Here is a 13,683-nt window from a genome sequence, read left to right on the forward strand (position 1 = left end):
GAGCTTTACATCCCATTCTTCATGCTCTGCTTGGAGACATTCATACTTCTAGTAAAACCAAAGGGTAACCATTCCATTTTTATCTGTAAACAAACACACCACATTTTGGTCCTCCATGACTAAGAAGTCTCCATACCTCATTTTGGAGCAGTCTTTGTACAGCTGAGAGAAACTGATACAACTGAAATACTCAACAGCAGAGTGCAAAGCCTGTATTCAGACTCTACTTTTAGTCCCCGAGGCCTTGTGTTGACTGGGTAAAAGTGGAAAGCCATGAAGACATGGCTGATTTTGCATTTGTGAAGGCCCCTCCTACTGACTGACCTGCATTATAAACAAGCAAAAAGGAGAAAAAAGTTACTCAGAAGGTGTAATATGATTTTTCTAGACAGTATATACCCCATAACATATTCTTTGCGTATTAAAGACACCACGGAATGATTACAAAACAGAGAGGTTTAATTTGCAACTTAAAATGTAAACACCCAGATACACTCAAAGAATTTAAAGGTGGCATTTTAGAAGAAATAGTTTGTGCCAAACAGCAATAATTATAGTCTTTAAGTGGCCTCTTCAGGTCCAAGCCTGAAAGGCTCTCAGGGCCCAAGCTCATCTCAGAGCAGTAGCAGCTGAGGATTCAAGAGAGAAAGAGGGAGCAGACAGATCACTTTCATTCTGAATAATCTGGTCAAGAATTTTGGCAAAGCCACAAGAGAACAAGCACTTATGAAGCTCCTTAACTGGTGGCCTTGTGTTCTCTCTCACCATTTGATGAGGTCATGCTGGACAATCAAAACAGTATAGGCTTGATCTAAAGTCCACTGAAGTCAATGGGAGCCTTTCTATTGACTTCAATGGTCTTTAGATCAGGCAAAAAGCAACAGAGGGTCCTGTGGCACCTTTAAGACTAACTGTTAGTCTTAAAGGTGCCACAGGACCCTCTGTTGCTTTTTACAGATTCAGACTAACACGGCTACCCCTCTGATACTAGATCAGGCACTGTCAGAGAAACACAAAATGAGAATAATTTGTTATTGCTGGAGCGTATGGCTTAGTAGTTTAAGCACTTACTAAGGATGAACAATCTTTCGTCTGAAACCTTAAAAAACAGATATTTACTCTGGGCAAAGCCTGGCTTTTAAACAGAAGTTTACTCCGGTGTCCTTATCTAAAATAGCCCCTCGTCCTATTGTGGTGTAGTGTGCTGTGTCCCAATTATCAACCTGTCTGCCAGCCTTCCCGCCTCCCCCTGGCCAGAGGTTGGTGCATTTCTGTGGTGGGTAGATATATCTGTAAAGCACATTAGGATAAAATGCACTACAGAAATGTAATACACTATTATTAAATAACCATGGCATGTCATGCTTGTAGGCTAGCTAGCTAGCTGCACACTCTTTCAACCTGGTTACAGACAAACAGATTTCTTACCTACAGCTTTTCCTGTTTGCACAACATTCCGGCTGGTATTGACCATAGCAGTTCCAATTTTCTTGCCACGTTCACTGTTCTGGACAGAGCTAAGCAAGAGAAATGTTGAAAGAGCATTAATCAACTGACTCACTACCTACTCAAGGGACAAAATTTAGTCTAAAATAGCAATTAAGTATAATCAAGCTCATAAGATTCAGATCCATCTCCTCATTCCACCACAGACCAGTTACACACATAAACATGTGTGTCAGGCATGAAGGAGAAAAGGGAGAATAGATTCATCATTATGGAACACTCTGTGCTCTTTGGTGTAAGACCCGAAGACATTTGTGGGAAGTGTTTCTGTTGTAGAGTACAAGACAAAATTTTACAGTATCTACATTTAGGTACCTTTGAAAATTTTACCCTTAGTCTATAAGCTTTGTTAAAAAGCATGTGGCTGGTGGGCTGATTCTGAATGTTTGTCATTGCTTTGTCCATTCAGAAGAACTGTTAATTTTACTTTATGCTATCCATAAGAATCAACTTTTTGAACAAGTATGCCTTTCATCTCATGCTTTTTCAAACAAGTAAGGGAGAATTATGTTACTATCACTGGGGAAAAAAGCATAAAGCAATTATTTTCTATTCATTTTAAATGGCAGCAGTTGTAAAATCTTCTTATTTGGTTTTATAATATAATATTCAAATACAAATGTCAGTTTCCTCATCCACTCCATATATATGTACATATATCAAAACCTTAAAAAATACTGCTATAGTAAAGCAAGCTGCATTCTATTCCACTTTAAGCATTTCCAGGCAAATTGTCAAATAATGTTAATCTTTTTTGTTGATGTATAAAGGATAAAGAGCAGATTCTTTTCAGGTATCAGTTTGGGCTGGATTTGCAGAGTCTAATTTTGATAAGGTGAACATTTTTCACAGCACTGTCACTTATGGAGAATAAATATGTTGCAAGAATATTTCTTTCATTAGAATCATACTTTAAGGACTAGTGATCCCCTTAAATTCAGTTTAGAGTTTCACAAAGTGTTAATGTCTCCCCTCTCAAAAAAAGGTATAGGTGATAAAACAGTATCAAATGAAATGGGGACACCAATGGCTTTGGGGATTAGAAATGAGTTACAAGAAGACTTATCGCCAGATTACAGGCTAAAACACGGTCTAAGTTTAAATTGATAGCAACTGCCATTATCATGGTAAGGTAGTCTTTGTGAAATGGGTTTCTGATCCCAGTTTTCATCATGGAAACCTAGCCACTGTTACGATGAGGACAGGCAACAAGGACCAAACCTTTTCTCTCTAGAGCTGTCCCTTGAAGTCAGGTTTTATTTCTACACTCAAAAATTGACTGTAAAAATGATACCTTTGTACCTCCATAGATCTTCTCCCTCTTCTTAGAAAGTCACATCTCCTAACTTTATTGACAAGAGTGACAGCTAGCGAACAGGAGCAGCAAACAGGGGAGTTTTACAAGAGAATTCTCCAGGTGAAGGATGAGAGACTACATGACCCTTAAGTGAGTTTGTTGTCTATTTGTTGTGTGCTTGCTTGCCATACACTTGCTGAGCCAAGGGCTTACTAATGAGGCTCCAGCCTATTTTAAGATTCCTAACCCAGTTAGGATCCCTTAACAAGGGGGGAAGAGGGGAGACGCTAACTCAGGGAGAACAGGGGTTTAAAAAGCCAGCTCCTAAGCAACCAGAAGACCTAGCAAACGGGAGTTTTGCAAGGGAGTTTAGAGACTGAGTATGAGAGGCAGATACACCTAATGAACACTCTAAACATAGGCCAATGAGGATACCCCTCCTGGGGAGGGAACCCCAGTTACTAGGAAGAGTCAGTAATGGTAATGGGGGATTCAATTATTAGAAATATAGCTAGCTGGTTTATGATGACCAGGAGACCCACATGGTAAATTGCCAGGTGCAAAAAAGGTTGCATGTCTCATGAGACATTTAGATAGCCTTCTGTGCAGCGCTGGGGAGGAGCCAGTGGTTGTGGTATATGTAGGTACCAAAGACACCAGGAATGGTAGGAGAGAGGTCCCGGAGGACAAATTTAGGCTGCTAGGTAAGAGATTAAAACCCAGGACCTCCAGGGTAGCACTCTCTGAAACGCTTCCAGTTGCACGCACAGGGCCAGAAAGACAGGCAAAACTGCAGGGTCTCAATGCATGGATGAGACAATGGTATAGGAAGGAGGGTTTAGGATTATTACAGGAAGGATGGGCTCCACCTAAACCAAAATGGAACCAGATTGCTGGCATGTAAAATTAAAAAGGTCGTAGAGGAGTTTTTTAAACTAAGGGCTGGGGGAAAGCAACAGGTGCCGAGGAGCACACAGTTTGGGTAGAGACATCCCTTAGGGACAAATTTACTGAAGGGGGAACTCTATATCCTAGTAAAGGGGATAGGAAAGAAGTTGGTAAAGTACAGGTAGGAGCTAGTGAGGAACAGTCAAACATAAAAAAGTCTCATTTATATATAAAACACATAAAGGCAAGCAACTGAATATTGACAAAATGAACAAATGCTTGGATACAAATCCTAGAAATCTCAATACTAAAGTGGGTGAATGAGAGTGCCTGTCATTAAATGAAGATATTGATATAATACACATCATGGAAACTTGGTGGAATGAAGATAATCAGTGAGATGTGTTAATACTAAGGTACAAAATATATATGAATGAGAGAGTTAGTCACAGTGGTAGGAGAATGGCATTCTATATGAAAGAAAGCATAAAGTCAAATAAAGTAAAAATCTTAAATGAATCAGACTTTACGATAGAATCTCTATGGATAGAAATTCCTTGCTTGAACAATAAGAGTATAGCAGTAGGAATATGCTACCAACCACTTGACCAGGATGGTGACAGTGACTGTGAAATGCTCAGGGAGATTAGAGAGGATACAAAGGTAGAAAACCCAATATTAATGGGGGATTTCAACTATGACTGGTTATGTGTCTCCTCGAGAAGAGATGCAGAAATAAAATTTCTAGACACATTAAATGGCTGCTTCTTAGAGCAGCTTGTCCTGGAACCCACAAAGGGAGAAGCAATTCCTAATATCGTCCTAAGTGGAGCACAGGATCTGCTCCAAAAGGCGAACATAGCAGAACCGCTTAGTAATAATGACCATAATATAATTAAATTTAACATCCATGGGGGGGGGGGGGGGGAATGCCAAAGAAACCCACCACAGTAGCTATTAACTTCAAAAAATTGAACTACACAAAAATGAAAAAAAAAAATGAAAAAAAAAAAAAAACAAACAAACCAACCAAAAAGCCCCAGTTAAACAAAAATTAAAAAGAACAGTCACAAGGGTGGAATGCCTGCAAACTGCATGAAGACTATTTTAATACACCATAATGGAGGCTCAAACTAAATGTATACACCAAATAATAGTAATAAAAAAGAGTAAGAGGATCCAAAGAATGCCAATATGGCTAAACAGCAGAGTAAAAGAAATGGTTAGAGGCAAAAAGACATCCTTTAAAAATAGAAAGTCAAATCCTATTGAGGAATACAGAAAGAAGCATAAACTCTGGCAAGTCAAGTGTAAAGTATAAGAAGGCAGACCAAGAAAGAATTTGAAAAGGAAGTAGCTAAGGACACAAAATCTAACAGCAAAAAAACCCAAAACAACCCACTAGGTACATCAGAAGCAGTAGTCAGTGGGGCAACTGGATGACCAAGGTGCTAAAGGAGCACGCAAGGAGGATAAGGTCGTTGTGGAGAAGCTAAATGAATTCTTTGCATCAGTCTTCATTGCAGAGGACATGGGGGAGATTCCCATACCTAAGCCATTCTTTTTAGGTGACAAATCTGAGGAACTGTCCCAGACTGAGGTATCACTACAGAAGGTTGTGAAACAAATTGATAAACAGTAATAAGTCACCACGACCGGATGGTATTCTCCCAAGAGTTCTGAAGGCACTCAGATATGAAACTGCAGAACTACTAACAGTGTTATGTAACCCATCGCCTAAATCATCCTCTGTACCAGGTGACTGGAGGAGAACTAATGTAATGTCTATTTTTTAAAAAGGCTCCAGAGATAATCCTGGCAATTATAGGTTGGTAAGCCTAACTGCAGTACCAAGCAAACTGGTTGGAACTATAATAAAGAACAAAATCATCAGACATATAGATAAACATATTATTTTGGGGAAGAGTCAACAGTGCTTTTGTAAAGGGAAATCATCCCTCACCAATCTATTAGAATTCTTTGAGAAATCAACAAGCATGTGGACAAGGGTGATACAGTCAATATAATATACTTGGGCTTTCAGCGTATGTCTACATCGCAATGTAAGCCCAAGGTTAGTAGAACTTGAGTTAGCAGATCCTGGGTTTGTTAACTTAGGGCTTGAGCATCTATGCTCATTTGTAACCCCAAGTTATGAATTTTTGAACTCTGGGTTCCAGCCTGGGGCTCCAGCATCTACACGGTATTATGTGGGCCCAAGTCCAACCACCCATATCCCAGACTTCTTTGCACCAAAATGTAGCCGCTCTAGCTCTTTGTTTGTGGTGCAGAGTGGAAAAACTTGACTGTCCATCAAACTTGACTGTCCAGAGGACAAAGGACATTGGCCTGTGGGATACTCTTGGCGAACTCTCAGAGCACGAGTCCAGTGGGACTGCATCTATACTGCAAAGCAATAGGGCTTGAACCCGTGGTACAAGGTTGATTCAGGCTCAGACCCCTCAAGGGTCCTGGGTCCAGTATGTGTGTAGACGGAAGGGGGGTTAGGTTTGAGCCTGAATTGGAACCCTGGGTTTATGTTACAGTGTAGACCTAGCCTTTGACAAGGTCCCCCACAAAAGGTTCTTAAGCAACCTAAGCAGTCAGGGATAAGAGGGAAGGTCCTCTCCTGGAGAGTAACTGATTAAAAGATAGGAAACAAAGGGTAGGAATAAATGGTCAGGTTTTCACAATGGAGCGAGATAAACAGCAGGGTTCCCCCAAGGATTTGTACTGGGATGTGTGACGTTAAGCATATTCATAAATGATCTGGAAAAGGGGGTGAACAGTGAGGTCCAAAACCGAGAACAAAAAAGTTACAAAGGGATCTCACTAAACTGTATGAATGGGTGAAAAAATGGCAGATTACATTCAAACTTGATTTGTGCAAAGTAATACACGCTAAAAAAAAAAAATCCCAACTATACATACAAAATGATGGGTCTAAATTAGCTGTTACCACTCAAGAAAGAGATCTTGGAGTCATCATGGATAGTTCCCTGAAAACATCCAACTCAACGTGCAGCGGTAGTCAAAAAGAGCTAACAATGTTAGGAACCATTAAGAAAGGGATAGATAAGAAGACAAAAATATCATAATGCCACTATATAAATCCATCGTATACCCACACTTTGAATACTATGTTCAGTTCTGGTCGCCCCATCTCAAAAAAGATACATTAGAATTGGAACAGGGAAGGGCAACAAAATGATTAGGGTTATGGAACAGCTTCCATATGAGGAGAAATTAAAAAGACTGGGACTGTTCATTTTAGCAAACAGATTATGAAGGGGGGGGTATAGGGTGACCAGAGGGCACGTGTGAAAAATCGGAAGAGGGGGTGAGGGGGTAATAGGTGTCTATATAAGAAAAAGCCCCCAAAATCGGGACTGTCCCTATAAAATCGGGATATCTGGTCACCCTAGGAGGATATGTTAGAAGTCTACAAAATCATGAATGGTATGGAGAAAGTGAATAGGGAACGGCAAACTGCGGACACTGGGAGCTGAGGGGCTCCGTGCCTGTGAACGCTCCAGGTAAACAAAACGTCCAGCGGCTTACCCTAACAGGCCAGGAGCCAAAGTTTGCCAACCCCTGAAATATAGGGATGGCTTATGAAAGGGTCATACAGTTTTTGCTATTTTTACCTAACCAGCTTGGGGGGTCGGCTTATAAACGAACGGGCTAATGAACGAGTATATACGGTACTTCTTCAGACAAATCATGGTCAACCTATGTTGAAGAGCAACAAGAATGATTAAAGGTCTTGAGAACATGACCTATGAAGGAAGGCTGAAAGAATTGGGTTTGTTTAGTTTGGAAAAGAGAAGACTTAGAGGGGACATGATAGCAGTTTTCAGGTATCTAAAAGGGTGTCATAAGGAGGAGGGAGAAAACTTGTTCACCTTAGCCTCTAAGGACAGAACAAGAAGCAATGGGCTTAAACTCCAGCAAGGGAGGTCTAGGTTGGACATTAGGAAAAAGTTCCTAACTGTCAGGGTGGTTAAACACTGGAATAAATTGCCTAGGGAGGTTGTGGAATCTCCATCTCTGGAGATATTTAAGAGTAGGTTAGATAAATGTCTATCAGGGATGGTCTAGACAGTACTTGGTCCTGCCATGCGGGCAGGGGACTGGACTCGATGACCTCTCGAGGTCCCTTCCAGTCCTAGAATCTATGAATCTATAAACCTGTGGAATTGTTGCCATGAGATGTTGTGAAGGCTGGGTCCAAGTGGTGTAAGTTGGAACTGGACAACAGGGATGGATCACTCAAAATTGCCCTGTTCAGTCCATTCCCCCTGAAGCATCTGGCACTGGCCACTGTCAGAGACAGGATACTGGGCTAGATGGACCATCAGTCTGACCCAGTATGGCCGTTCTTATGTTTAAAAGTAAGTTTTATTACTTTATACACATACAGTAGAACCTCAGAGTTATGAACATTTTGGGAATGGAAGTTATTCATAACACTCCCTTTATTTTTTTTTTTAATAGTTTACATTTAATACAGCACTGTATTTGCCTTTTTTGTTTTTGTTTTTTGGTCTCTGCTGCTGCCTAATTGCATACTTCTGGTTCCAAATGAGGTGTGTGATTGATCGGTCAGTTTGTAACACTGGTGTTTGTATTTCTGAGATTCTACTGTATAAGCACTCAAGGACCAACAAAGTTAAGAGAGATTTATCTATTGACGCTCATGCATCAGAATTGATAGTTAACTTGCAACTGCAAGATTGAATTTATACCTATTAAACTCTACTGAAGATAATAGGGTTGCACAGGTATAACTGAGGGCAGAATTAGGCTTGATGGATCTTTACTGTTGATGGATGCAAGAACAGGAATGAACCCAGCTTGATTCTAGAATCCAGGCTGAGTTTTCAAAGCTGAAGGTTATGGAAAAATATATTTCTATTATTAAATTGAAAAAAATTGAATCAGGGACACAAATATTGAACCCCAAAGCATCCATTTTATCATTATTTTCAGTAGTATCAAATTGGATTTAAGGGGCCAGATCCTCTGCTGACTTAAAAATCAGTGGAACTATGCAGAGGATTTGGCCCAGAGTTTAAAAAAAGAAAAAAATATACCAGAAAAAAAAATTATTGTACTTGAAATGTTTTAAAAGTTTTAGATTAAAATATCAACAAGTGAACATTAATAAGTGGGTAGCCAAGAGGAGATATTGCACTATGGAAAATGCAGCTCTAACAATATTTATATCCATCAATTTATTATTATTTGTGTTGCCCCAATAAAAGGATCAAGGACCTACTGTGCTAGGCACTGTACACACATGAAAAGACAGTCATGCACTGGCAATATTTTTCACTATCTCAGGCACATTTCCCATCCTTAGATGTTGCTAGTTTAGAAAGAGTGCAGCATACAATTTCATGAAGAGGGTCAATTCCCATATCTTTAAAAGAATCTTGATTTATCTACATATTCTCAATTTAGCAACAGACAATAAAATATCAAAGTATTATATACTTACTGTGATAATCTTAACTTTACATCTGATACAGAGTATTGGCCCTGGAATGGGTGGCTGGAAGGGGAAAAAATACAGTGTTTTAATTTTGTCATTTTTTCCATAATGAAAAAACAGCATGGTTTTATTTGCTGGTTGTCCTCCACTGCAACAAAGAAAATATCTAGTTATACATGTCCCAGTTGTGGTTCAGTTGTAGGATTTTGACGAATCACTTGCAATCTGCCATCCATTTACAAACTAGACATGTTTCATCTTCTTTTCAAACCTCATAAAAGCTGACAGCTGAGACACTCCTCCTGCTGACAAGATGAGGCATAATGAGAGAAGTGATGTCTCAGGTAGCCATGTACGGCTTCATAGATTAAAAAAAAAAAATGCCATAAACTGAACTCAAACAGCAGCCAGTGCAACATATGGAGTACAAGTTTAACTAGCTCTATGCAGCATGCTGTCATATTCTGTACTACCCGAAGCTGCTGAGTTGTCTTCAAATGAAACCTAAAATACAGCACATTTGCACAGTCCAATTTTAAAGTAAAAAAGGCATAAAAACTATGGCAAAGTCTGCATTTAAAAAGGAAAGAATGCAACCTCTGAACCAACAACACTGCTGTCAAATGATGATCCTGGCCACTACTGCTCCCTGGAAATATAGACGCAATCAAAAATCCACAGGAACCAGCAGACTGTAAACCTCTAAGGAAAGGTGGATGAAGCCTCTGCAGTCAACTCTCTCAAAGTTATTCAGAGACTTCCTACCAGCTTCACTTCTGCCTTTAGGCAGAGCTTTAGCAAGCTTCTTCTCATCTATGCCCCACAATCTCAGTCAGGTACTAGTAATGAGAGAGACTGCACCACCCTGGTCTGAAGAAAAGGAGATACCTCCAGAACTTTTACAGCAGTTCAGTCCTGAATATCTCAAAATTTCCCAGAGTTGCCTCATATATGCTGTAGGGAGGAGCAATGAAAGAGAACCTTGTAACATCCCACACAAAAGCTCTCTGATTCCATATAAGAACAGCACAATAAAATCTTTATTTCTCCCTCTTATTTCTGAATTTGGTTTCTTACCTAGAATTTACTTCTGCAAGAGCAGGATGCTTGTTGCTGTTCCACACTCTGTAGTTGTGTGTATTTTTCCAAGTTGCTACAAAGGCTGTTCCGAAGTCTGACAATATCTTTTCATTGTCTGATGAATAAAAGACAGAAGGTGAGTGGACCTGTAGCAATGCACTGAGGATGTAAAAGAAGAAATGAAAAGGAGCTTTTGAAAGAAAAACAGAAATGTCCTCGATTCTTGTCAATCAGAGAACATGGGGTTCCTGTTCCATAAACATTAGCAAAGCAACAAGCTCATTATTTTGGGTTTAAAAAAATGCCACTGCCCAACACAAAGAGTTAAGGAAAGGAAAATGGAGTTCAGACAACCAAGAAATTCATTTAAAGGAACACTGACAACTTAGTTTAGATACAACTTAGTGGTTTTTTTTTTTAATACATCACTGAATAAAACTGTATTTTGCTTTTTTGATATCAAGCTGTTAAACATCCCCATATAATGAACCCAGACTGCACTGTGCCACCATACGAGAATCTGAAAGTGAAGGTAAGTGGCCTAGCTCTGTTGCAAGGCATTATCCAACAGCAGGGAACAAGTCATAGAACATGACATCACCTGCACTGATCTTGCCCTAACAGCAGAACCCTGCTTTACTGTACTACATTAAACTGCAAATTCAATTTGAGGGTGAAGCTGAGAGTTACTAAAGTGTGAATTAATGAACAACCATCACACACTTCAGGTGTATTACGTTAATGTCCCTTTAACAATATATTTACAAATACAGAAAATCTATCTAGAATATTCAGAAGGGAAAAGTAAAATCTATCATGGGGTTCATGAAAAGCATGTTATGCCACAAACGGTTAGTCATCTTAAATAAAAGTACAAAGCTGGCAGATACAGAGAACACAGAGGACTTAATATAACTATGTTTGAAGTGAAGCTTGATACAGTATTTGCTCATGAATATCAGAGTGGACACAGAATTGGCTGACAGGCAGTCAACTGAGAATAATTATGAAGGGGAGCTCAATTAAAAGGGTTAATACTGGGCAAATAGAACTTTTCCTAAAAGATTTAGAGAGTTAGCTGTTTAAATTCTGCATAAACAATTGGGAATAGCTAAAGTCCACAAAGAGACCCTAAATTAGTAGGATGTCTGCATGTATAAATTTCAAGTACACCTCTACCCCGATATAATACAAATTCGGATATAACCCGGTAAAGCAGTGCTCCGGGGGAGTGGGGCTGCGCACTCTGGCGGATCAAAGCAAGTTCGATATAATGCGGTTTCACCTATAACGCGGTAAGATTTTTTGGCTCCCGAGGATAGCGTTATATCGGGGTAGAGGTGTACTTCTATTTATGAGGAGCGGGTAATGGAAATTAACACAAATACCCAAGAGAAGATAACAAAGGGGGAATATAATAATCTCTAAATCATTGCGAGTTAACAACATAGAATACAGCAAGAAATTAATGAAGATGGTCAAGGGATTAAAAAAAAAAGAAAATTTTCAACTGAGATAAAGGATGAGTATGAGCCAAGCTGAAAAGGCAATGGAGCAATTGTTTACTATGCATTCAGCCTCTGCCCATTCTCACCTCAGCCCCTAAAGAGGTTACCAGAATTTACCTGGCTGCAGCACAGCAGCAAGCAATGCATGAAGATAGGCACCAAACTGAGCCCTGATCCACTCGTCTCCTCCCTCCCAGCCAGTGCCATCGAGGAAAACATCATCCCTGTTCTCAGTTACATGCTTCACCAAGTAGTCTGCAAATCTCAGGTCAGCAGTTGTGAGGTTCAGGATCTTCCTGAGTTCTGGATCATGGATTTGGACAAGGGCTTCCTCTATCTGATTGAAATAATCCCAAGGGGAAAAACAGTCTAAATAAGACCTTCAGCATACATAACCTGTACTATTTTTTGTCAAATGAATAATTCATCCCCACCTACAACCACAACCACAATCAGGAGAAACTGATGACCAAATTATGCTTCAACTGTTCTCAGGATATGAGATGATGGTCTGAAGTAGCCTGAACTTGATGAACTTCCTGGCAAAAGCTGCAGAAGCTCTTTGTCAGGATTTTGGGTACGTTCCTATAGGGTATGTTCCTAGAGATTCTTTTCTAAGGCTTTGATTTATTGGCTGGCTGAGTTAATCTGCTACCTGCATATAATTATTTAATGTTGTTGGGTGATCATCATTATGCAATTGTAAACTTAATTCTTAGGGCATCTACAGCTTTCTGTTTGGGCATTTTTTATTGCCGCTTAAATATAAAGTAAATAAATATGAGGAAGAGCATATTCGTATTACCATAACTGTGTCTGTTTCTCAGTTATAAACATTTATTTTTAAGATCTTATTAGGCAGCCATGAAAGTTCACTAAGAGAAAAATAAACCATGACTAACAAGGAGTCATATGGAGCTTTAAAAAATATTCTATAAAGTGTAAACATTGGATATAATGTATTACACCAGAAACTTATTAATATTTCTGAAAGTGAACAAAGTTAAGGGTTTCCTGCTTCATTACTTATATAAATGCAAGTATACAGAATTCTAGCAGTATAGGTGTGAGACTCTATTGTATTTAAGGGCTTGTCTCCACAGTGAAGTTGTTCCGGAATAAGATAGGATGTGAATTTACAGCACTATAGCTATTCATGTGGACACACAGTTGATTCGGTCAATTTCCTTTAATAGACAAGCCCATAGCATAGGACATAGATAGTTAACTGAACACAGATCATGAAAACTTGTTCGGTTGTCCACTTTAAACAAAGTACAGAAAATTTCAGTGAACCTAACTGGAAGCTTAGGAATATTTTTGTATATATTGTCTTTTGACAAAAGCTCTTTGAATAGAAAGTGTGCAAGTAAGTTCTTTGGAGCAGGAACTATTTGTTATGTGTTTGTACAGAGCCTAGGACAGTGGAGTTTTGGTCCATGACTGGAACTCCTAGGTACCGATACAAATAATAATAAAAATAATAATGTATTTAACAACTTCATTAGTAAACAAAGGCTCTTATTTTGACTTAAACACGTTCATAATGCAATCCCTCTTTTTTTTAAGCTTAAAAAGTTTTTAAGAAGAGAATTCATACTTCCACAATTGCATCACTTAGATGCTTCTGCTGACGGAACAGGATGTTGGTGGCTCCCGCAACAAAGCCACGGACTGTTACATCAGAGAGGAGGTGATGCTGTTGCAGTGCCATGTATGGCAAGCAAAGGTAACCCTAAGATAATGGAAATGCTAAATGATTAGTAAGAAAAGGGGAAGGGAAAAACACCCCACCAAACCCCATCTTACTGTACTTACCCATCTCCACAGTCCTTCCTAGAGCTACACAGAAGCAAGAACACCACCCCACAGAGAGAACAAGCCTGATTATTGTTCTGCACCATGTT

The 13,683-nt window shown here is 39.4% G+C and overlaps 1 protein-coding gene across 1 annotated transcript in view; it reads right to left on the reverse strand.

Annotated features, from left to right (window-relative positions):
- Positions 1–229: 229 nt before the first annotated feature.
- Positions 230–13,683, reverse strand: part of AVL9 (AVL9 cell migration associated) — a 67,741-nt gene continuing 54,287 nt past the window's right edge. Inside the window, exons 11-16 of the mRNA XM_065399455.1 lie at positions 13,377–13,511; positions 11,894–12,113; positions 10,266–10,383; positions 9,195–9,248; positions 1,429–1,517; positions 230–324 (exon numbers count right to left, since the gene is read on the reverse strand). Of these exons, the coding sequence (XP_065255527.1) occupies positions 230–324; positions 1,429–1,517; positions 9,195–9,248; positions 10,266–10,383; positions 11,894–12,113; positions 13,377–13,511 (711 nt within the window). The remainder of the gene's footprint in view (positions 325–1,428; positions 1,518–9,194; positions 9,249–10,265; positions 10,384–11,893; positions 12,114–13,376; positions 13,512–13,683) is intronic.

Source organism: Emys orbicularis, chromosome 2 (genome assembly GCF_028017835.1).
Source record: "Emys orbicularis isolate rEmyOrb1 chromosome 2, rEmyOrb1.hap1, whole genome shotgun sequence".
In the NCBI taxonomy this organism is placed as follows: Eukaryota; Metazoa; Chordata; order Testudines; family Emydidae; genus Emys; species Emys orbicularis.